At 41.7% G+C, this 25,038-nt stretch overlaps 2 protein-coding genes across 2 annotated transcripts in view; one reads left to right on the top strand and one right to left on the bottom strand.

Annotated features, from left to right (window-relative positions):
• Positions 1-11,861: 11,861 nt before the first annotated feature.
• Positions 11,862-24,825, bottom strand: SMIM19 (small integral membrane protein 19). Its single transcript, XM_030834426.3, has 4 exons — positions 24,657-24,825; positions 20,455-20,592; positions 18,799-18,923; positions 11,862-13,346 (listed from the first exon to the last, which is right to left on the bottom strand). Exons 2-4 carry the CDS (start codon positions 20,586-20,588, stop codon positions 13,282-13,284), a joined length of 324 nt encoding a protein of 107 aa, XP_030690286.1. The 5' UTR covers positions 20,589-20,592; positions 24,657-24,825; the 3' UTR covers positions 11,862-13,281.
• SLC20A2 (solute carrier family 20 member 2) overlaps positions 24,650-25,038 on the top strand; it is a 103,241-nt gene continuing 102,852 nt past the window's right edge. The window contains exon 1 of the mRNA XM_030834360.2: positions 24,650-24,819. The gene's annotated coding sequence lies outside the window, so the exon portion shown is untranslated. The remainder of the gene's footprint in view (positions 24,820-25,038) is intronic.

The raw sequence follows: 25,038 nt of genomic DNA, 5'->3' as shown, positions 1-25,038 counted from the left end.
GTTATACAGAGTGAAGTGTAAGTCAGAAAGAGAAAAACAAATATATTAATGCACATATGTGGAATCTAGGAAAATGGTATAGATGAACTTATTTGCAAAGTAGAAATAGAGAACAAACGTATGGATACCAAGTGGGGGAAGGGGGGGTGGGATGGACTGGGAGATTGGGATTGACATATATACACTACTATGTATAAAATAGATAACTAATGAGAATAGACTGTATAGCACAGGGAACGCTACTCAATGCTCTGTGGTGACTTAAATGGGAAGGAAATCCAAGGAAGAGGGGATATACGTATACGTGTGGCTGATTCACTTTGCTGTACAGCAGAAACTAACATTGTAAAGCAAGTATACTCCAATTTTTTTAAAAAAAATCTCCTCTTGGACCCGAAAAGACTTAATCCATAGTGTCCTTCACTGAAGAGATAGTCCCAATTTTGATGAAAGTAAATTAACATATCTTTTGCTGGAGTCTGTTGTGCGTTTTAATACTCATTCTTTAAGATTATTCTACTATAATCTGCTCCATGAAATTAGTCATCACCTCCTCTAGGAGCTTGAAAGACGTTATTTATACTTCCTTTATTTTATCTGCTTTAAGGAATTTCTTGTGATGTTCTGTTTTGCTTTCTGAAGTCTGACCTCCTCAAGGGTAAGGACTGAGTGTTGTTCACCTCTGAATCCCCAGTGCATTCTGACTCATGGTAGTTCCATGTTGGTGGAATGAATAAATGACTCATGGTAGTGGCCGTGTCGTTATCTATGTGGAATTCCAGTAAGTCATTTCCTCTCGCCCCTACAATGCATTAGCAGAGAACCTTCCGCTCCCATGGTCTCTTTTGTCCACAGTTACTTGGAACTGGAACTCAGACAGAGCGAGTAAAAGACAGCATCAGATGCTGGCCCCGAGAGATCTCGAAGAGGGGCAGCCCTTCGGGGCATGTGTGCTGCTCTTCAAGGAGGGGAGGTTGTCTGCAGGGAGAAGAGAGCGAAAGTCCAAGGGGCCAAGGGAGGGAGATCAGGTTTTCCTTATTTTTTGCCAGGTTTTCTGCTTCTGATCCCTCATGAAGCTTTGGTCATAAGGTACCTCTCTATCCCTTTACTTCGAGAAAGCTCCAGTAAGTATCTCAAAGATACCTAGTCACATGTTTTCTACTTAGTAACAGAATAATTGCAACTTTCACATTTTTATTAGAGGTAATAGTAACTTACTCAATATTATGGCTAAGACATCTTTTTTATTTCAATATCTTTATTGGAGTATAATTGCTTTACAATGGTTAGTTTCTGCCGTATAACAAAGTGAATCAGCTATACATATACATATATCCCCATATCTCCTCCCTCTTGCGTCTCTCTCCCATCGTCCCTATCCACCCGAAGTGAGAGAGTGGTAAGACATCTTTTTATTCTTTTAATAGCCATACAAAAGTGAACTCACATTCAACTTGTCTTCCACTGATCTCTTTTTAACTGGTTACACTTTTTTGGTCTTTAGTTGGGCACACCATGCTTATTGCATCCAAAATTTTTCACATGAAAGTGGAAAACTCAGATAGCAATTTGGTGTGTTGGTGGAAGGACCCAGTAAAAAGGTAGGAATCAATATCACTCATTTATTTGTGTGTTAATTCTATTTTATATGTTTTTAAAACATAATTAAACCTGAATCAGTCTTCTATGAGTTCACGTTTGTAGTAGTTCATACAGTAACTAGGTTGAGTGATTTTTTTTTTTTTGGCCACGACTTGTGGCTTGTGGGGTCTTAGTTCCCCAACGAGGGGTTGAACCCGCACCCTCAGAAGTGAAAGCGCAGAGTCTTAACCATTGGACCGCCAGGGATTTCCCAGGCTGAGTGAATTAAAAAAATTTTTTTAAATTGAAATATAGTTGATTTACAATGTTTCTTGGTTTTTGTTTTTTTATAAATGTATTTATTTTAGTTTATTCATTTTTGGCTGCATTGGGTCTTCGTTGCTGCGCGGGCTTTCTGTAGTCGCGGCGAGTGGGGGCTACTCTTTGTTGCGGTGCACGGTATCTCATTGTAGTGGCTGTTACTCCTTGTTGCGGAGCACAGGCTTTAGGCACACGGGCTTCAGTAGCTGTGGCTCACGGGCTCTAGAGCACAGGCTCAGTAGCTGTGGCACATGGGCTTAGTTGCTCCGCGGCATGTGGGATCTTCCCGGACCAGGGATTGAACCCGTGTCCCCCTGCACTGGCAGACAGATTCTTAATCACTGCATCACCAGGGAAGCCCCATTTACAATGTTTTGTTAGTTTCAGGTGTACAGCAAAGTGATATATATGTATATGTGTATATTCTCTTCCATTATAGGTTATTACAAGGTATTGAATTTAGTTCCCTGTGCTATACAGTCAGTCCTTGTTGTCTATCTATTTTATATATAGTAGTGTGTATATGTTAATCCCCAACTCCTAATTTAGCTCTCCCCCCCGCCCCCTTTGGTGACATAAGATTGTTTTCTATGTCTTTGAGTCTGTTTCTGTTTTGTAAATACATTCATTTGGATCATCTTTTTAGATTCCACAAATAAGTGATATCATATGATACTTGTCTTTCTCTGTCACTTGTCTTTATACTTCTCTTAGTATGATCATCTCTAGGTCCATTGATGTTGCTAAAAATGGCATTTTTTCATTCTTTTTTATGGCTGAGTAATATTCCATTGGGGGAATGAAAATATATATATATATACACATATACATATATATATCTTCTTTATTCCTCTGTTGATGGACACTTAGGTTGCTTACATGTCTTGGCTATTGTACTGAGTGAATTTTTTATTTAAAAAAATGTTATTGTGTAATACAACACAGACACCAAAACCCACACTAAACAAATGTATAGCTTAATTAGTAATGATAAGGCAGATACATCCTTGTTATTACCACTCAGGTCAAGAAATAGAAACTCGCTCCCCCCACCCCATGTGCCCATCACAGTCACAACTCCCTTCAGGTTAAGTTTCAATTATACAAATGACAAAAGGATTAGGTAAGCAATTATGCAAATAATTTTGCAAAGAGAATGTTTACATATATCATATTAATTTTTAGCACTTAATTTAAAAATCTTACTTGCAGTAAAAAAATTTATCATAATATTGGAATAATCACTACTCTATATAGTTTATTGTGTGGTCTCTCTCCCTCTCTAGATAGGTAGGCAGACAGATAGATGGATAGATATGTATATAGCTTTAATATATTATCTTAGACCGAAGGACAGACATATATTTTGTTTTAATATCTTATCCTCACTACACCCCTTCCAGGGGTTTACTTAGCAAACAATGAAGCTAAAGATCAAAGATAAAGAAATTTGCTCAAGGAATAAAGGTAGAATTGAAATCAAGCAGATCTAACCCCCTTTTCATGATATCCTGCTATGATAATTCTAAGTGGTTCTTATTTGTTCATTAAACAGGTTTGCCATAATCTATGCATGTTCTGTTACTGTATGTTACTGAAAGTAAGAAACTCCATATTTTAAAAATTATATCATACAAATATTTCACTCCTGAGAATGGTCTTTTTTCTTGATTCATCCTAGCAACGTTTTACTTTATTTTTAGCATAAAATAAATAGGCTGGCTCAAAGCGAGCATACAACAATTCTTACGGAACACATATTGTCGGACTCGATGCTGAGCAGTTAACACTGGGAATTTCATTTAACCCTGAAAATAGTTCTTTGAGGTGGGAGTTATTATCCCCATGTTATAGGTAAGGACACAGAGCGAAGCCAGTAGAAAAAGAGCTGGGATGGAAATCAGGTCTTTCTCGGGCCACAGCTCTCGCTGCTAGCCCCTCGGATGCACATCCTCCACACACACCTACTGACTTTGTGTTCACTGGGTCACTGATGGTACCTGCACTGTAGGAGTCTTCTTCTTTTTTTAACTTGCATATTCTTGAGTAACTGAACTGAAACTGTAGCAGAAAGAGATACTAGAAAGAAGCAAATGAACCAACCCCATATCCTATATGTGCCCCTAAGCCTATGTCTCTTGGTTGTTTTCCTGATTTACAGCATGTCAGGACAAGTGCTTTGGAGGAAAAGCAAGACTTCATCCAGTTGTCAGTAGAAAGCCTTGGTGGCTGCAGTTTCTGTGACTTACAAAAAGGATACACAGGAGAAGAGGTAGGGAAAGCTTTGTGTCATACTTATTAATTACTGTGGATATTTTAAAAAATATCAAAGAGTGTTATGACAGAGTGGCAATGAAAGAATAACTTTTTCAATATGAACTAGAGTTATTTTGAATTTAGTTCGTGCAGCAGCTTATGTAAACCTGCCTGTCACTGTGAAAGCCCTTGTCTTCCTTTGTTTTCAAAGTCATAACTTAAATGACAAACAAATATGTTAAGTGGCTTTTGTGAACTGGCTACAAGCTTTGCATGCCCGGACTTGTCTGGTACAAAGTGTACAAAACAGACATGTGATTTATAAACTATGGGGTAATCAAATGAATACAAAGAAAAGGAAAGAATCCTCTATATTTGAGAATTTGGGAATGATACTCTAAAAATACTGTAAGGAAAACTTGCTGCAATTTGCTTGACTTTTCTTTGCTCTCCAACCGAGTTGAATAAGGTTGATAAATTAGGTGTGCTAATTTATTCCCCAGCAGTAACATCTGCATTATTTTCTACTGGAAACAATGCTTGAACCTCCAAACCATTCTGTTTCTATGAGAATCATAAGAAGCACAGAGTGACAAGGATCTCAAGAGACAACATAATTCTGGGGGGTTTTTTTGGGGTTTTTTTGCGGTACACGGGCCTCTCACTGTTCTGGCCTCTCCCGTTGCGGAGCACAGGCCCCCGACACGCAGGCTCAGCGGCCATGGCTCACGGGCCTAGATGCTCCGCGGCATGTGGGATCTTCCTGGACTGGGGCATGAACCCATGTCCCCTGCATCAGCAGGCGGACTCTCAACCACTGCACCACCAGGGAAGCCCTGGTTTTTAACATTGGGCCTCTCCCCTGATTTCTCTGTGCCCATATTTCCATCTGGAAAAAATGAAGATATTTTCATTACTTGAAGGATGAAACAGAGATCAAAGGGTTTTAGATGTCGTGAGATACCTAGCTGTGTGTTCACACGTGGCAGTTTGGTTTGATGCTTGATTCCTGGACTTTATACATTTTCATGAGCTGGCTGCTTTTCCTGGGACTGCAGAGAAAGCTGATGAATACACGCTGTAGTGGCCACAGGAGGCTTTAGGGACTCCATCCTTGTCTGATTCTGCTCTTTCGAGTTCTTAAATATAGACATTGATTACACAGTAAAAAAATATTTAACATCGCCAAGGATCATTCCATTGCCTTCCCAGGGGATCAGGTAGTATATCATTTAGGATGTGAACATCCCTGGGCTAAAGGCAGTCTTATGTCCATTTAACAGGTGAACAAATTGAGGCCTGGTGAAGTTAGTGAGCTACGCTCAAATTCAAATACATACCACACAGACAGAAATAGGCTGGAACTCAGGTTTCAAATCCTGTGTTCTATTAACTAAACCATTACCTAGTTCATTTTGTATCTCTGTTGGTGCTTTCAAAATTGTCCTGAAACATACAGAAATGAAGAATTGTCTTTGATTGTATTAAATGTGGCTTGATACAAACTAAATCAAAATCAAATTATATTTTAAATTCTTAGGAGAAAGGGCTTCCCTGGTGGCGCAGTGGTTAAGAGTCCGCCTGCTGATGCAGGGGACACGGGTTCGTGCCCCGATCCGGGAAGATCCCACATGCCACAGAGTGGCTAGGACCGTGAGCCATGGCCACTGAGCCTGCGCGTCCGGAGACTGTGCTCCGCAATGGGAGAGGCCACAACAGTGACAGGCCCGCGTACCGCAAAAAAAAAAAAAAAAAATTCTTAGGAGAAAGATGAACTAGATCCTTCTGATTGGCCAAAAATCACAAGTTATAATAGAGTTCAAAAGGAAATGGGTTGTTTGGACCATGAAGTGGCTTCCCTCTATTCAGAACTGTTTCAAGCTAAATGTACCCTTAAATAGCTTGAAAAAGCAAACGTCAAGCGTCAGTCAAAGCTGTCAGCTAGCAGAACAGTAAGTGTATGGTTAATACATTCAGCTCGAAGTTCTCCACAACAGTAATTAAGGACTAGTGTTTTTAAAAATCGTGTAACTCTTTTGAAGCATACTTGATTTGCCGGCGTCTTTTTTCCTTTTAATAAACAAACAAAGCATATATTCCACATATAAGTGACATCATATATTTGTCTTAGCCTGACTTACTTCACTTAGTATGATAATCTCTAGATCCATTAGATTTTACTTAAGAATTATAAATTGTGGGAGATGGTGACTTAAGTAAATTCAAAATGTGATGCTGTGGTAATCTACTAAACCTGAATGTAACAACAGAGAAATTAATTTGTAAAAACCTGCACCTGACTACTCTTTCAAAAGATGGAATTGGTCCACTAAAGATGGTCTGAAAGCAACTGGCGCATCTGTAGATTACCTGCAATCCCTTCACAGCCCCAGGCCAGCTTTGTTCCCTTTGGAATTCAAAGAGCTTTGCATTTGCTGGCCTTTACCATTGGGGTGAAAGAGTTTAAGAAATCACAAACCGATTAAAATACTGGTGTAGCAAAACGAATTTGGAAAGGCAAATGTGTAACCACACACAAAACAGAGGTTAATGTTTTGGGATTGTTTGCTTTTTTTGACTTTCCATGCGACCATTTTCATTGGTATGATGAAATGAGATTTAACTACCAATGTTTTTTGAAGAATAATTATATATATATTTAAAATTGTAACACCTTAAAAATATATAGTATACTTACTGTGCTCTGGGATATTTTAAGGAAAATAAATCCATCCTTTTTTTTTTTTTTTTTTGCTTTTGGGAGGGTATTAACATGATACAGCTCACATGGTGGAGAAGTGAGGTCTCCTGCCATCAGCATGTGAGGGAGCCACCTTGGAAGCAGCCCTTCCAGCCTTCGGCTGAAGGTGACCCCACCTGAAGGCTGACATACTCACTGCTACCTCGAGAGACCCTGAGCCACCCAGAGACCCTGTTCTCAAATTCTTCAACCGTGAGAAAATAAATGTTTGTTATTGTAAGGCACTAAAAAAATAAAATAAAATAAACTACTATATGTCGTTGGAGTTTAATCACTGTCACAAAGTATACAGGACTTCTAGCAAGGGCTGCAAGGATGGTAGAAACACTATTATTCTCTTGCACTGGGAAAAACTAGAAAACTATTAAGACAGCTTTATTCCGTAGGCATGGCTGCCTTCTTGGATGATTTAATTAAGTGATTATTTGTTAAACACCTAGAATTTTTTAAGTATCCACTGTAGTGGATAAAGAAAAAACTTGACAGCAAGCTATATGTTTGTCGGAAACTGCCTTTTTATATACCTGCCTTCGTACCTCTCTCTGTTTGCCCCTGGAGACATTTCTTCCCATTTAATCTTTACATTTCTCAGTATTGCAGAAGTTCAGGACTGGAAGAGTCAATCCCGTTGTTCTCTTTTCCTCATTTGTAAAATGGTAACCAAAAGCTCACATCTCTTCCTACCTCACTGGGATGAGACAGAGCTGACTGTTTTAACAGATACAAAACTGTAGAATCACTCTCTTTATTTAGGGATTCCAATGCATTTAATCATTTTGGTGGGGAAGAGGTGACATTCTCATTGCTAGAGTTTGAACTGAGATGATGGAGAAGGGCAGAATTGGATGTGGTAGCCAAATGAATAGGTGGAGTTTAGTTAATTGCTTACAGAATTGCTTACGTAAAAGCTCTCTTATGCCTAAAAATTAAACTTCTCTGTAATGTCTGAAAACTTCATTCCTTTCCAGCTGAAGGCTCTCTCTGTTAAAATGCAGAACAAACACCCTGTTTTAACAGTCATTTATACTTTCGTGGAAGTGTGTTTTAGATTCTTTCTTGGAATAGATTTTGATAGACAGAAGGATATTGGAAACTGTGTGAACAAGTAAAGAAGAAAGAAGTATAATGTTGTCCAAGACACCTTCAGACACACTGCCTGTTTTTCAGTTTTGCCAATGATTGGTGTGATACAAAAAATAGATTCTGGTTGACTAAGAAATTGACTGACAAATACTTTTTCTATAACTTAAAAAAGGAATTTCAAGCTTATAGAAGGTTAAAATAGTACAAAAAGTCCTATATACTCTTTATTCCCACTTGATAAGAGCCCCTACTTGCTCATCATTGTCTTTCCCCAACTGGTCATTCATTATGCCTAGACTTTGCTTAGATTTGAGTTTCCAGCTGCTATCACTTCTCTTTTTTTTTTTCCCCCCAAAGAACTTCCTTTAGTATTTCTTTTACAGAAGACCTGCTGATGATAGAGCCTTTCAATTATCATTTACCTGAAAGTATTTCATTTATCTAAACATATTTGTAACAGCTACTTTGAAGTCCTTGTCTGATAATTCAACATCTGGGTCATCTTGGAGTCGGTTTACATTGACTGTTCTTTCTCTTGATGGACCACGTTGTCCCATTTCTTCTCTTGACTGTGGATCACATTTTCCTGCTCTTCTCATTCCTGTAATTTTTGATTGTATGTTGGGCATTGTGGATGATACAGTGTTAGAGACTCTAGATTCTTTTATCTTCCTCTGAAAAGTGTTGAGTTCTAGCAGGTAATTAATTTGGCAGGATTCAAATTGTATCTCCAATGGTAGGCAACAGCTGAATACCCTGCTTAGTTCTTTCAGCCTTTCAGCTGTTTGTTTTCTGCCAGTCTCCTTAGGGTCTCTCACGTAGATTCGTAATTCAGGGATCAGCCAAGGACTTGGCAGAATTTACATATATATTTTGGGGTGCCCCCTTCTGGGGTTCACTTCTTTCTGTGATGTCCCCCTTCACTTTTCAGTCTAGAAGCTCTGAATACTGCCCTGTTCCTCAAACCAATTTCACTGTAGCTTTCTCCTTGAGTTCTAGCTATTCTCAACTGGTGGACTAAGAAATACCTTCAGGCAAGAAACCCATATAAACACAAATCTCAGCCAGTGCCGTTCCTTCTTTCAAGCGTCATCTTCTTCCTGGTTTGTCTGCTTATGGTTTCCTTCAGAGAGTTGTTTTTATGTTTTGTCCTGAACTCATTATCTGTAAGAGAGTTAGTCTGACACAATTATTCCTCCATTACCAGAGACAGAACCTACAAACACTTTTTTAAAATATAAAAAATAAACATCAATTCTGTAAATTGTTGCCAATAAATTAATTATTTCAGCAACTACCTACCAAGTATTACTTTGGGCTAGTTACTGTTCTAGTACTGGGCGCTAGAAAGCATTTCAGATATAAGATTTATATTAGCTTGTAGTCAACTTAAATGGGCCTTTTTTTAAAACCTCAAGATAAAGTGTTATTCAGAGACACTTGCAATCCCTTCCCCCAAAATGAATATAAAAAACATACATTAACTTGTTATGTCATAAATACTTTACATTTATGTGGTGCATTTTTTTTTTTCAGATTTCTGAGGCCAAAGGCATTTGCAGTTGAGTTTAATAACATCAATATTGGTTGCAGTTAAAAAGCCCCAACTTTCTTCAGCTAGCTTGCAATTTGTCAAAATATTTTTTTCATACAAATCCCTGGGATGGAGCCACTCTCTTGCAACAGTGACACCTCTGTCATTTCTTGATTTGGAAAAGAAGAAACTTTGGAACTAGAAACATCAAAAATAAAAGACGTGAAAAGCACAGTGGTCCTTCAGTATCAAATTTGGTGCTGAACGGCTACCAATAACCCCAGACAGTGATTGGCTTCCCCTTTGACTTATCACCTTGCTACCTCGGGTGTGGAATGCTGCATAAATGGCTTTAGCTTTTCACTATATCTAAATAAAATAAAGGTCAGCATAGACTCCAGTGCTAAAGGTCACTCATTTATTTTGGGGCGAGAGATCCAGGATAGAAGAAAGACGACCTGCTGCTGGAAGTTTCCATGTTCTTCCACCTCCTTAGTTCTTGGCTTATTCATCATCCCCACTCTTAAATCCTCAGTCAAGACCTGTCTCGCCCAAAGAGACTGACAGGAGGCTGAAGAGGGACAAAAAGACGGGTGGGAAATGTTTCTTGCTTTGTAGTTTTGTGTGAGTCTGGCTCTGGATTTATTAGGGTGTCAAGTGGGAAACAGTTTAAGACTAAGCTCCAGTTCCTCTTCTATGAGCCTCACTATTTTGCATACAGGTTGGATATAAGCCAGGTGTCCTTTTTAATTCCAGTTCTCCAGCAGCTATTCCTATTCTGTCATTAGAATCAAATAGCCTATAGAGGATGACATATGGCTAACCCAGTTTGTCCTCCGTAACTGTGTGTTGAACGAATCAGCTGGCTCCCTGTAATATGCTTTGGTCCCTTCTCTCTCTCTTTTATTAAAAAATAAAATTTATTTATTTATTTATTTATTGGCTGTGTTGGGTCTTTGTTGCTGTGCGCAGGCTTTCTCGAGTTGTGGCGAGCGGGGGCTACTCTTCGTGGTGATACGCGGGCTTCTCATTGCGGTGGCTTCTCTTGTTGCAGAGCACAGGCTCTAGGCGCGTGGGCTTCAGTAGTTGTGGCACGCGGGCTCAGGAGTTGTGGCTCATGGGCTCTAGAGCGCAGACTCGGTAGTTGTGGCGCATGGGCTTAGTTGCTCCACAGCATGTGGGATCTTTCCGGACCAGGGCTCGAACCCGTGTCCCCTGCATTGGCAGGCGGATTCTTAATCACTGTGCCATCAGGGAATCCCCCTTCTCCCTTTAATTATATTTTCTAAGATACATTTATTCTTTATAAAAATTTTTATTTTATATTGGAGTATAGTTGATTTACTATGTTGTATTAGTTTCAGGTGTACAGCAAAGTGGTTCAGTTTTACATATACATATATCCATTCTTTTTCAGATTCTTTTCCCACATAAGTTATTACAGAATATTGAGTAGAGTTCCCTGTGCGATACAGTAGGTCCTTGTTGGTTATCTATTTCATATATAGTAGTGTGTATATGTTAAACCCAAACTCCTAACTTATCCTTCCCCCACCCCTTTCCCCTTTGGTAACCGTGTTTGTTTTGTAAATAAGTTCACTTGTATCATTTTTTTAGATTCCACATATAAGTGATATATGAAATTTGTTGATTATTTTATATATAGTACTAAGATACATTTATTCTTAATATCTGAAATTATTTTTATTACCATTTTCTCTCTTATTTTTACTCAATACTTAAATATATTTCCGACAGTACAGCAATTTCACCCTAAACTCTGCATCTCGTTTTCTGCTGAATCCTATCAGGAGCTCCACCTGAAACGGTGTGGGGTCATTAGCAAGCATCTGTGCCCCTTGGAGCAGTGGGCTGGGCCCAGCTGTGCACCCAGGGAGGCTGCCCCTCCATGCTTACCGCAGAGCATCTTATGCAGTTAAAGAGAGAAATGAGGAAACAGAGAACACAAGTGTTACTGACCTGTTTATTAGTCATGCCTTTTTTCTTCCAAAGAAAATAGTTCCATCAAACCCTTGGTGGATTCAGGGGCAGAAGCAGGACAATAACTGGTGTCCCTTTGAAGTGTGGCCGCAGGGCATCCCCTGCGTTCCCAGCTCAGCTGTGGAAGCAGAGAAGAAACTTCAAAGGCGGACTTGCTGTTGATCCTGCTGGTGGAGGCGTGACTCCCATCAGCGGGCTTCAGAGAAGAAATGAGGAATCTTCCTCTCTCACTTGCCAGAGTTCCACTCTCACCAAATGATCTGTGAGGTTTTAGTCGTGACTGTCTCTGTCCAGTGGATGCAAATAAAAAACCATCACAGTCCATTTCGCTGTGACTGATGTTTATTTAGGTACACTGTACAAATCAGCTGAGATAGCCAGTTTTCGTAATTTGTCTAGATTTGTGCCACACATCAGGGACAGCAGGTAAACCGCCCCCGTTCCTGATTACATGAGAGCAAAGCAAAGTTTAAGAAGACTGTCCCCTTGCTGCTCTGCTATCCCCAGGCCATAATTGTAACTGTTTACAATCCTTCAGTCCGAGTATTCATTCTACATACAGGCGGTACGTTCAAACTCATCTGTGAGTTAAGAAATAATTATTCCATTTGGTCAACAATTCACCTTGTACAATATATATATATATTTGAAAAGATTTAAATTTTAAAAGTAAATGCAATTTCCCTGAAATGATTTTATTTGGTCTAAACCTTTTCATTTATATTCTTTACTTCATAATTATAAAGGAAAAGGCAATAATGCTTGAAATATTAACTCTAACTCTTAAAATTATAGTTTTGATTCAAAAACTAATTTATGGACAGTTACATGGACAGGTGAACTTCCCTGCCACTATCCCCAACCGGCTTTTATTTAAATAAATATGAAAAACTGGGTGAAAACATTTCAATGTACAGTACAAAATGGTACAAGATATGAGAGTCTGCAGGGAAGCTTATTATGCTAAAAAAGCCTAAGAAACCATACAGTTACATTAAAGACTGATGGTCACATGACCCCAAAGCAAGCCGCTGACACCAGTCAGAGGTGCCCATGTATTCCGCAGTATAGCCCCAGCACGGCCGAAAGAAGACTCTTCTGGTGGAAGAAACTCCTGGGAATACAATTAAGGGGAACAAACTCCAGTCACAGAAAACTTCTACAGTTAGCAGGGGGGTGCGCATCACAATTTCACAACGCAGAAAAGACAGTTTACTGTGCAAATTCTGAAGTAGCAAAAACGGTTAATTCGGTTAGAGGTAACAACAGCCGTAAGAACATACGTTAGTCTGTTATCCTTATTATATTTATCCCAGAACACAGTCGAAGAGGAAGTTATTCCAATGATTAGATTTTTATTTTTTAAGTTGGCAAAGAAGTTCCAAAGTGGCATCAGCTCCAGACTCTTGCTTCCAAAGATGTGTTTTTATTTCCTGACTGTCTCCTGAAGGGATCAAAGTCTTCACAAGGTACAGTCACCATCTCTGGTGATAGTCTATCTTCCTAGGTACGTGCAGACTCTCTGTGTTCAGGCCTTTTGAGGAATTTCTGATTTGTGGAACAAATGATTTGGAGATGAGGTTTAAAAAAGTGAAACAAAACACACCAAAAAATTGGGGAAAAGTCACAAATAAAATGATTTTATGGAGACAGAAGTTTAAAAAAATTGCTGCTCATGACTTGGCAGCGCGAGGAGACTGCACTCTTGAACAACGATCATTCCTGCTGCTCATTTTCTGAGATTTCATTCCAATGAGAGCTGCACGCTGTCAGCCTGGCTCTGTGGCTGCTGATAATCATACTTTCTGGCTATTGAAAAACAAACAAAACAATAAGCAAGAAAAAAGGAGATATGATTAATAAAATCGCAAAATAATTATGAGCTCACATCATTAAATCACAGTCAAGTCATGATTCTCAGTAAAGAATTAGCTTAGAATTAAACAATTTTTTATTCATTAGAGGAAATTTATTATACTTCATGATCCTCTAATTTCTCAGCAGTGCTGATATCCATTTTCAGATGTTTATTATTATTGTCTTGTACATCAGGATTATTCAGAGCATTGAAATATAGGGTAAACACTAATTAAGCTACTAAACTTAAATTAACATTTTGTAATGTCCTTTCTTATTTCCCATCTCCACCTCAAGATAAGTTAATAATAATGCTTTTGTCCACATCATAAGGAATTTGACTATATTTTAAATGAGAAGCCTAAGAGATTTACTGAACATTGTCATTAATATAAACTAGAAGAAAAAACAGACTTGCAATTCTGTGTTCTTTTTGTGCTTCTGAGAAATATTTATTGAAGGTCTTAAACTGAAACTAGAGAGAGTGCAGGGCTAAAGTCTTTGCAAATGTCGTTCACTGCTTGGCTTTCAAACTTTCAGTCTCTTCATTAAGTTTTTTACCAGCCAAGGAAGAAATACTGTTTGTTTATATACTCAGGGTGGATCCAGATTATTGTGGCTGAAAGCTTTACAATTTTGGGAGTCCTCTTTAAGGAAAAGAATTTTGTTTGCTATTTCCTCTTGAACTTCCAGACTAAGTCAGGACTAGACATGCCATCATCAGCACTAAGAATGATGCAATGTGATGGGACTCTTTATTTTTTAAATAAATTTATTTATTTATTTATTTACTTATGGCTGCATTGGGTCTTCGTTGTTGGGTCTTAGTTGCTGGGCATGGGCTTTCTCTAGTTGCGGCGAGTGGGGGCTACTCTTCATTGCAATGCGCTGCCTTTTCACTGCGGTAGCTTCTCCTGTTTTTGGCTGTGTTGGGTCTTCGTTGCTGCACAGGCTTTCTCTAGTTGCAGCGAGTGGGGGCTACTCTTCGTTGCGGTGCACAGGCTTCTCATTGCAGTGGCATCTCTTGTTGTGGAGCACAGGCTCTAGGCGCGTGGGCTTCAGTAGTTGTGACACGTGGGCTCAGTGGTTGTGGCTCACGGGCTCCAGAGCGCAGGCTTGGTAGCTGTGGCACACGGGCTTAGTTGCTCCGCGGCATGTGGGATCTTCCCGGACCAGGGCTCAAACCCATGTCCCCTGCATTGGCAGGCAGATTCTTAACCACTGCACCACCAGGGAAGCCCCCCCCCACCCCCCACCGCAGGCGGATTCTTAACCACTGTGTCACGAGGGAAGTCCCTGTGATGGGCCTCTTTAAATGTGCAAATACTCACTATTTACAAGAACAATGGTTTCCAAAGATGTCCACATCCTAATCCCCATAATCTGTGAATATGTTACCTTCTGGGGCAGAAGGGACTTTAAAGATGTTTTTAAGGTAAGGACCTTGAGAAGGGGGATTACCCTGGATTATCTGGCCCAACCTGATCATAGGGGCCCTGAAAATCAGAGAACCTTTCCTGGCAGAGTTGAGAGAGAGAGGGAACTATAAAAATGGAAGAACGGTCAGAAAGATGCAGTGCTACTGGCTTTGAGGATGGGCGAATGAAGCCACAAAGCAAGCAGCATGGGTGGTTTCTAGAAGCTGGAAAAGGCAAAGAAACAGCTTCTCCTTTAGAGCATCCAGAAAGAAACAGCAGAACTCTGCCAACACCTTGATTTTAGTCAGTGAATCTGCTGTAGGACTTTTAATCTCTAATTGTAAGATCTGTGTTGTGTTAAGCCACTGAATTTGTGATAATACAGCAGCAACAGAAAACTACCATGCCTTACAAACACAGGTGTCCTGATAAATTTCATTTTATGCCATTCTCATCAAAGAAGAAAAAGAGCTGTACACTGGCTTTATAATTGTATATGCTATACTACTGAATATTTTTTGATAGGATCTAACTTCTGATTTTTGTTTGTTTGTTTTTTGTATTTGGCTGTGCCTCCAGCCATGTGGGATCTTAGTTCCCTGACCAGGGATCGAACCTGGGCCCCTGCAGTGAAAACACCGAATCCTAACTGCTAGGCCACCAGGGAACACCTACAAACTTCTGTTTTGACTAGGCATCAATGAAAACCTAACTCTTTACTTATAATTTTCTATACAGAGCTTCTGGTTCCCTGTTTTTGTTTTTTAAATACTTAAATTTCCTTAAGGATATATTTTTTTGAAGTGAAATACAAAAACATAAACTTGCCATTTTAACCATTTTTAAGTGTACAGTTCAGGGACATTAACTACATTCACACTGTTGTGCTGCCACCACCACCACGCTTCTTTTGATCACCCCACGCTGACCTTTGTCCTCGTTCCACAGTAACTCCCCACTCCCTCCCCCACTCCTAGTGACGATTCTGCTTTCTGTCTCTGTGAATTTGCTACACAGAAGAGAAATCACACAATATTTGTTCTTTTGTGACTGGCTTCTTTCACTTCACAATAAAAATAATTACAAAGCATAATGTCTTCAAGGTGCATCCATGTTGTAGCATGTGTCAGAACTTCCTTCCTCTTGGGACTTCCCTGGTGGCGCAGTGGTTAAAAATCCGCCTGCCAATGCAGGGGACATGGGTTCGAGCTCTGGTCCAGGAAGACCCCACATGCCGCAGAGCAACTAAGCCCGTGTGCCACAACTACTGAGCCTGCGCTCTAGAGCCTGCGAGCCACAACTACTGAGCCCACGTGCTGCAACTACTGAGCCCGTGCTCCACGACAAGAGAAGCCATTGCAATGAGAAGCCTGCGCACCACAACGAAGAGTAGCCCCCACTCACTGAAACTAGAGAAAGCCCGTGTGCAGCAAAGAAAACTCAATGCAACCAAAAAAAAAAAAAAAGAATTTCCTTCCTCTTAAAGGCTGAATAACATCCTATTCATGTATAGACCACATTCTGTGGATCCATCAGTCAAGGACACTTGGGTTGTTTCCATCTTTTGGCTACTGTGAATAATGCTACTCTGTAACATTCAGTTTTACTTCTTATTCTGAACTAGTAAAACATGAATGCAAAAGGGACAAAAGAGGAAACAGGGAAGGTGTACCTTCCTCCCACCTGATTAGTCCTGCAGTTCCTTTCCCCAAAGGAACTGCTGTTACTACTTCTCAGGATAAAATTTATGCTGAAGAAATTTCTAGAGGTTCTACTTGTGTAAATATATATATATATGGTTTTTCTACTTTTCACCTGAAATTCCAGCCCACCCGAGACACATACCAGTAACATCTTGCTGATCACTCTTTCTTGCTTCTTTCTATGCGAGCACGCAAACACACAGACATCTATCTTTCTTTTAAAAATATCCACTCTTTTCCCTCGAGTCCCACAGTGTTCCCATCAAGGTAATGAATGTTAATAATCTGATGTGTATCTTTCCAAGCCTTCCTCCAGACTTGTGTAATTATACAGAACATTTTTAGAAACAACCCAATCAAAAAATGGGCAGATGATCTAAATAGACATTTCTCCAATGAAGACATACAAGCACGTGAAAAGATGCTCAACATTTTTATTAGAGAAATGCAAATCAAAACTACAATGAGGTATCATCTCACACCGGTCAGAATGGCCATCATCAAAAAGTCTATAAATAATAAATGCTGGAGAGGGTGTGAAGAAAAGGGAACCCTCCTACACTGTTGGTGGGAAGGTAAATTGATACAGCCACTATGGAAAACAGTATGGAGGTTCCTTAAAAAATTAAAAATAGAGTTACCATATGATCCAGCAATCACACCCTTGGGCATATATCCAGAGAAAACTAAAATTTGAAAAGATACATGCACCCCAATGTTCATTACAGTGCTGTTTACAATAGCCAAGACATGGAAACAACCTAAATGTCCATATACAGATGACTGGATAAAGAAGAGGAGGTGTGTGTGTGTGTGTATATATATATATATATATATATATACACACAATGAAATATTACTCAGCCATAAGAAAGAATGAAATAATGCCATTTGCAGCAACATGGATGGACCTAGAGATCGTTGTACTAAGTGAAGTAAGTCAGACAGAGAAAGACAAATACCATGTATCACTTACATGTGGAATCTTAAAAAAAAAAAGATACAAATGAACTTACTTACAAAACGGAAATAGACCCACAGACATAGAGGACAGACTTGTGGCTGCCAACGGGGAAAGGAGTTGGGGAGGAATGAATTGGGAGGTTGGGATTAACATATGTGTACTACTGTATATAAAGTGGATCACCAACGAGGACCTACTGTATAGCACGGGGAACCATACTCAATATTCTGTGGTGACCTATAGGGAAAAGAATCTGAAAAATAACATATATATATATATATATATATATATATATATATATCTGAATCACTGTGTTGTATACGTGAAACTAATACAACATTGTAAATCAACTATACTTCAATAAAAACAAAATTCTATACTACATTTTTATTACACGTAGATAGGGATGTTTTGGTCATTTGATTTTAAAGGAGCAGTACCCTAGCATATATATAATTACATCTTGCCTTTTCTCATTTAATGATACACCATGGAAACCACACCTCATTTTTTTAAATGGTGGCATCAAAGGCTGTGGCTTGGATGTACAATTCATCCTGGCTCCTTGCCCTTTAACCTTTGTTTCTTCTCCACCACTTACTCACAGGGTTTAGTACCACAGGACATGTTAATAACCTCTGGCCTGGAAGCCGTTCCTATACTGCTATGGCTGCAGCACATAGTAATTTAATTGTCAAGAAGTGACTGCAAACTCTATAAACACAAAATTTCAAACCTGAACTAAAGTAGGTTCAACTCAACGTCCCCTCAGCCAGATCCCCCAAATGCTCTTGGCCACCTCAACGCCACTGCACATGAGGGAAGTGCAAAGGAGGGAAATTAGAGAAGGATGAGACAGGAGCCTCACCGACTGTTAAGGCATCTAATTTCTGCCAAATTTTCAAAACGTGGAACACGTTGCTAGGGCTCTTCTCAGGGTCTTGGAAGGGCCCCAAATAAGTGAAGTGTCCTGAAACACTAACTTCATGCAAGCCGGGTTTGCTGATACTGTGTTGAGCATCTAAAAAAGGCCCTACGTTTTCATTACCAGCAATTTCTTTCTTAAAAAAAAAATTTTTTTAAATTGAAGTATAGTTGATTTACAATGTTGTGTTAGTTTCTGGTGTACAGCAAAGTGACTCAGATATACATACATATATTCTTATTCATATTCTTTTCCATTATGGTTTATTACAGGATATTGAATATAGTTCCCTGTGTCATTATCAGCTATTTCTGATACCTTTGCCAACGAGACTCAACCCCAAAGAGTCTATTTTAAATATGCTTATGTACGTAATTAAGCACAGAATACTTACAAATGGAGTACATTTCCAGTTGCTGTCTTAACCGAATTTTGCTTATTGTGTCATAAAAGTTGGGCTCTGACAGAGTGTCTGTTGGAGGTGGCACACTGAATATCCTCATAATTCTCCTTTTATTTCTAAAACACAAAACCAATGCAGAAAAGAGATTTGTATTCATAGCTGTAGGACTGTAACATTCAAACGATCGTAGTAACCAGAAGCTGCATTAAAAGGACGTAAGTGGCCCTGAGTCCATCTTCTATTTTGTCCCCGTGAGATGCTTCCTGGGCTCAAGTATTCTTTCTTTCACTAGAAGTATGAAGCTGTACATGTACAGTCACAGGGTTATAAGAAAGAAAAGGCAGTAGCTGAACATGCCCACTTCATACAACAAAGCGTCTCCCCTCAATCCCCACAAAAAAAGCCCTGTTGTATGGAAAAATGCTCAGACAAAAAACGTATGATTATTTTTCCCCTCCCTCTCATGTCACGCAAATAAAACTAAGTTATTGCAGGCAGAGAATAAACAGAATGTGAGCAGACCTTAATTTTGAAAAACAATGAATAAAGGATTTCTTAAATAGAGTAGCATGGCCTTAGTGGGGTCATATAGTTAAAATTAACAACAGCCTGTCTCTGCCTTTAAAACATTGGGGTGGGGAGGAGACGGTGGCTATTTTTAGGGGAAGGCTGTTACCTGCCAGCGGCTCCCCCATGCTCTGTGGAGGCCTCCTCTCCCCTGCCCCCCCCACCCCCCGGCCCCGCTCCCCCGAGAGTCCAGGCGGCCAGCTGGCCAGCAGCTCAGGGGTCTCAGGGTCGGGAAGGGCGAGGCTGCAGGTCCCGTGGCAAGTGTGGGTCTGAACTTTTCCCCGGGCAGAGCATCAATTATTCTTGGTTGACTAATTATCCTGAACTGTCTAATGCCTTTGACCTTGGTAGAGGACGCCACCGAGCACATGGCTATGGGCAGCAGCAGCTCAATCCAACTACTGCTGTTTTTCCTCTTCAAAGCACGCCCCTCACCGTGCATTTGTTTTTAACTGTACTTGAAGGAAAGGAGCCAGGGAGTGTGGAAAAGAACAGCTGAATTACGCTACAGCATCTGGAATCACAGCAAGAAATATTTATTGAGGATTTACACCATGTGGCACATCAGGGACACAAAGGTTAAATAAAAGTCCTTGTTCTCAGGGGACTGAGTTTTGGGGGACGGACAGACAAGTAATTGGATCATACCAATATTATGCACAAGAAACAGAAGAGAAGGCTTGAAATTTGCGAAGACAGAATTGCTGAACACATAGGAGTTAGAGTTTGTGCATTTCAGGGACATTGGCCCAAAATATGTGCTCATCCAAGGGTGACAGTGAAGCTGGCTGAATGAGAAAACTGAGCTATATCAGAAATGATAGAATAGGAGTATAGAGCATCTGGTCTGGGTGCCAAGAGCTGCACTTAAATCCCCATCTCTCAGAGCAACTGGGTTTTCCAAGCCAAATCCTGGTGTCCGGTAATGTGAGGGCTGACCCGACTAGACAGTGATTTCATAGCAGGAACAAAAATGCTGATGAAATTATTTTTGTGCATTTAACTTAGATCAAACAAACAAACCTACAAAACTTATAAATGGCTGGGTTCTTATCAACCCTGAGAATCTAAAGCCTTTACCTCTTGGCATACATGAAGAGCCCAAAGCTGACAAGGATCACTACCAGGTACACGTTGGTGGCTTCATTCCAGGCCTCGTGAACGCTGTAATCGATAGAGCCCTCGTCACCCATCACTCTGTAACCGCCAGGCATGGGACTGTAAGGCAGCAAAGAGGGCAGGGTTTCTTTCAGTTAGTGATGGTGTGACGGCTGGACAAGGGCTGGCAAACAGAGGGCCTGCTGGCCAGTTCCAGCCCCCTGCCTGCCTTTGTATGGCCCAGGAACCAAGAATGGTTTTACATTTCTAAACGGATACATTTTAAGCAGAGCATCTTCCATTTTTGCCTCACAGCCCTCAAAGCCTAAAATGTTTACCATCTGGCCCGTTAAGAAAATGTTGGCCAACCCTGGTCTAGATCACTAAGGCATGGAACACATTTTCGCCTATTTCTGACTTTGAAACATCACAGTTCCTACATAAAGGTTCAAACTTGGGATTTAAAAATCATATTTCTAAAAGGATATGGGTTGAAATGTCACTGCACAGTTTCCAAACTGTAACTATCACCCAGATGAAAGCAACTGAATACTTAAAACAGAGGTCCACACAAATGGCTGGGATGCTAAGAGAGAAGGACAGCGTTAGACCCGTGACAGCAGTCTGGATGAGATGCGCCAGCCAGGACCGTGCTCTTCCACAGGCCCCTGACACACCTGGAAAACGAAAATGTCTGGAGCTTTATCTAGTTTTGGCCTCCTGGCCCACTGTGGAAGCTATGGGATAAAAAGTTATTTTGCTATTTACACAGCTGTGACTTCTATTCAAGGAAATGCATTCTTTGGACATTCCCACAGAAAATGAATGGTAACAGCAAGTATATCAAGTAGCAAGGGAAAGAGTACTGGTTTCTTATTTGCACTTGGGAAGTTCACTGAATTTTTCCTTAAAGAGAAAGTTCTGCTCTTGTGTTAAATCTAAACTAGGTAAGTCTAAGTAAAATGACCTAATATGTGAAAGAAATTCGGAAGTGTTGTTTTAGATACTCTATCAAAAGGAGAAAAACTGGGCTTCCCTGGTGGCGCAGTCGTTGACAGTCCGCTTGCCGATGCAGGGGACACGGGTTCGTGCCCCGGTCTGGGAAGATCCCACATGCCACGGAGCGGCTAGGCCCGTGAGCCATGGCCGCTGAGCCTGCGCATCCAGAGCCTGTGCTCCGCAACGGGAGAGGCCACAACAGTGAGAGGCCCGTGTACCACAAAAAAAAAAGGAGAAAAACTGAACAAATGACAGGTGATAACTGTACTGTAGTTTCTACTAAGATAGCCATTTTCTAATACCAAGAAAAAAGGTATCTGGAATGTCCAAGAAATTGTTTTGCAATTTTTTCTAGACACCCTATAACAGTGAAGGCATTGCAGAAATTCCTCCACTGAAATATCTTGCAATCTGTCCTGTGAGCCTCCAAAAAAAATTTTTTTTTTTTTAAGGTAAGTGGGCTCCTTAGTTGCCTCTCCAGGGCTCCTTAGTTGCGGCTCACCGGCCCCTTAGCTGTGGCATGCCAACTCTTAGTTGCAGCATGCATGTGGGATCTAGTTCTCTGACCAGGGATCGAACCCAGGCCCCCTGCACTGGGAGCGCAGAGTCTTATCCACTGTGCCACCAGGGAAGTCCCCAAAATGTTCTTTAGTGTAGATTTGGCTCAGTAACTTAATAAGTGTATATTAAGGGCAGAGTCTGTTTTCTTTCTTACAGTTTGCCTCTGCATAAAATGAATGAAATTTCCTTGGGGTCTGCTCCCAGGCCAGGTGGCATGTTGGCCCCATTCTGGCACCTGAAGTCTCTGTCAGACGTTCGCGGACAGACTGTATTAAAGTGAGTATCGTGAATGGCCATTTAACTTACATTCTAGACATTGAGGGCAAGAGTCATTCCTCTGAAACATCTATTGGTGTCTGATGAGCATAAGGATTGGTCTTTTAAAAATTAGACAGAGAATAATAAAAACAGAACTTAAAACTTTATAGATGCAAGATCTAAATATTAAACATACCCAATTCCTACATATTAAAGATTGGCTATGGATTTTTGTTTTTTTTTTAAGAGTGGGAGGCGCAGGGGGATTTGGCATTATTCACAGTTTCAATTCTTATTCCTTAAAATTGAACTCCAGAGTTTCTCTGGATGTAACATTATTCATAGTAAGTAATCAGCCTACTTCAGGAATGGAAACTTTTGGAACATCAGAGACTATAATTGTCTTTACAATTTATGGAATCTAGCATTTTTTTCTAGATTTCCGTTGGTGCCAAAACATAAAATAACGATGACTGTTTTTGGCCATAAGAGATGACTTCAGAGGTCTGGTTTGAGGTGCTGTGGAAAGGCCGGCACGGCCATGCAGTGAGGGTGGCAGGTTTCAGGATTGGGAGTTACAAACAAATTGGAGAAGAAAAGGGGAGCAGACTTAACAATGGCTACTGAGACATTTTGCAGGTGCCCTTTATCTGACACACTTTTAAAGTATTTCCTACGTGTTTTCTACCGCCTGACTGGATCTGAGCCAGATGAATTTCTTGCTTTAGTGTTCCACAAAATTCTGTTCATGTGCCACTCAATAAATGGTGTATTCCTACAGAGCTGTCTTCCTCCTCCTACAAATATGCCAGTTTTTCATTATATTTTAGAGAAGGATTCTGAAATTCTGCTGACCAAGAATGGTGAAATTTTACTGTGAATTACACAACTTGATTGGTACGCAGTGACACTACTGTTCTGGGGACACGCACTTGAGTTACTTTTAGTAGTATGGTTGTGAAAGACTTGCACCGGGGGTAGGCCTTTCGTGCCTGGTCCTCCATCATGACCAATGGCATGTCTTTGTAAGACTGCCAGGAATAAGGAGTGGTCCTGTACAAAGTCACAGTACAGACCACAGCTCCCATGTGGCCTGAACTATGACTGGTCCCCACCCAGCTCGCCACAGTCTAACCAAGTGTACACACACACACCTGCTGAGCGGCTACTGCACACCTCACAGCCTCCCTCTAAGTCTGAAGCACAATGCCCAGGGGCGTTACAGTGGTTTGTTCCTGGCAAGTTAATGGATGTTTCAGCAAGACCACCATGTGCTTGGATTGTCATTCAGGGCTTTTCTGAGAAAACTGCACCTTTTCCACATATTTTTCCTGTAAACTAATGCTTGAGCTATTTCAGTAAGGAGTTGCTAGGATGAGCTGAACATAACTATCCAGAGATAAAGTTGGCAAAATGTGACAACTGGCGCTTGATTTCAGTTTGACAAACTTTTAAGTAGAGAACTAGTACTCTTCTTGGAATCAAGCGGCTGTATCATTTTTAAATTATTTTCTGTATTTGGGGTTCCCGATGCCGTGTCTAGGTGGTTCAGTTTTGAGGATCACTTGTCATCGTGTCCTGAATGGTATCCATTTCGTCTCTCACTTAGAGCTTTGCTATTTTGAAACAAGTTCAGATTGGAGTCACTCACACAGTTCTACGAGCTCCATACAACACAACCCATCGCATCAATGTTGTTTTCCCTCAGTCCTCTGAAACGCTAAAGGCTTGGGTTGCTGAAGCGGGAGGGTACAAGGTCACAGGCCTTCAACCAGCAAGACGAAGGCAATTAACATCTGAGGGGCCTGTGCTGGGCAGTCCACATATGCATTTAATTGTTACCATCACCCTGCTGGGAGGCACGAAAGCTCCACCTGGCAGACGACGCGGGGTGGGGGGCTGGGTACACAACTCGCCCAAAACCACCCAGGCTAGCGAGTCGCACGCTGGACTCCCAAACGTGGGCGCTTCCGGCCCTGCCCAGACTCGTGAGACTTGCCAGTCCCGGAGAGAGGAGCAGTCTAGCGGGCAGACAATGTAAACCCCCACCCCGGCAGGCGGCAGGGGCCGGAGCCGCCAGGGCTCGGCCGCCGCGGGCTGCGCGCGGTGCGATCCTGAAGCGCGCCCGCTCCACACCTCCATCCCCCCATCCTCCCAGCCCGGGTGCCCTGCGCTGCGCAGGCGGCGGCCTCCGCCTTTCGATCCGCGATTCTGGAGCTGCGGGCCTCACTGTTCCCTCCAGCCTGGGGCGCGGCGGCAGAGGAGCTGGGACGGCCGGGCGCGGGGCTACGGGCGCCCTCGGGCTCCCTTCCCTCCCTCTCACCCTCCCCCCGCATGGAGGGGCGGGGCGGGGCGGGGCGACTCACGCCGCTAGCTCTGCAGGCGGCACGCGGGCCGGCGGCTCTGCTCCGCGCTCTTTCCCCGGCAGTCGCGGCCGGACGCGCGGAGCTGGTTACCGCACGGACCGGACGACCTCTGCTTCGTCATTTCCTGCCGGCCCGGCGGCTTCCGGATGGAACGAGGAGCCAGGTCTTTCCCCCCCGCCCCCCCCCCGCCCCCCTCTCAGTGTGCGAACCGGAGGGACGCCGCGACGGCCCCGGTGCCGCCCCCCGGGCGCGTGAGTGCAGCCCGGCTCCCTTCCCCGGCCTAGCGGCGCGGCGCTGGCCCCGCCCCCGGCCCCTCCCCGCGACCCTGGGCGGCGACCCCGGCGGTGGGTCCGGCCGCCGTCGCCTGGAGTCCACGTGGGTC

The sequence above is a fragment of the Globicephala melas genome, chromosome 21 (assembly GCF_963455315.2).
Source record: "Globicephala melas chromosome 21, mGloMel1.2, whole genome shotgun sequence".
In the NCBI taxonomy this organism is placed as follows: domain Eukaryota; kingdom Metazoa; phylum Chordata; class Mammalia; order Artiodactyla; family Delphinidae; genus Globicephala; species Globicephala melas.
Note: the sequence above shows the minus strand (reverse complement) of the source record. Positions and strands in the feature narration are given on the sequence as shown.

What these genes read in the sequence shown, in the direction of transcription:
- SMIM19 (XM_030834426.3), bottom strand. Translation starts at nt 20,588, where the DNA reads ATGCCTGGCGGTTACAGAGTGATGGGTGACGAGGGCTCTATCGATTAC. An exon ending in CTCTTCATGTATGCCAAGAG is followed by an intron (nt 18,924 to 20,454) that starts GTAAAGGCTTTA and finishes TTTGTGTTTTAG; the next exon opens with AAATAAAAGGAGAATTATGA. An exon ending in ACTGGAAATGTACTCCATTT is followed by an intron (nt 13,347 to 18,798) that starts GTAAGTATTCTG and finishes GTTTTTCAATAG; the next exon opens with CCAGAAAGTATGATTATCAG.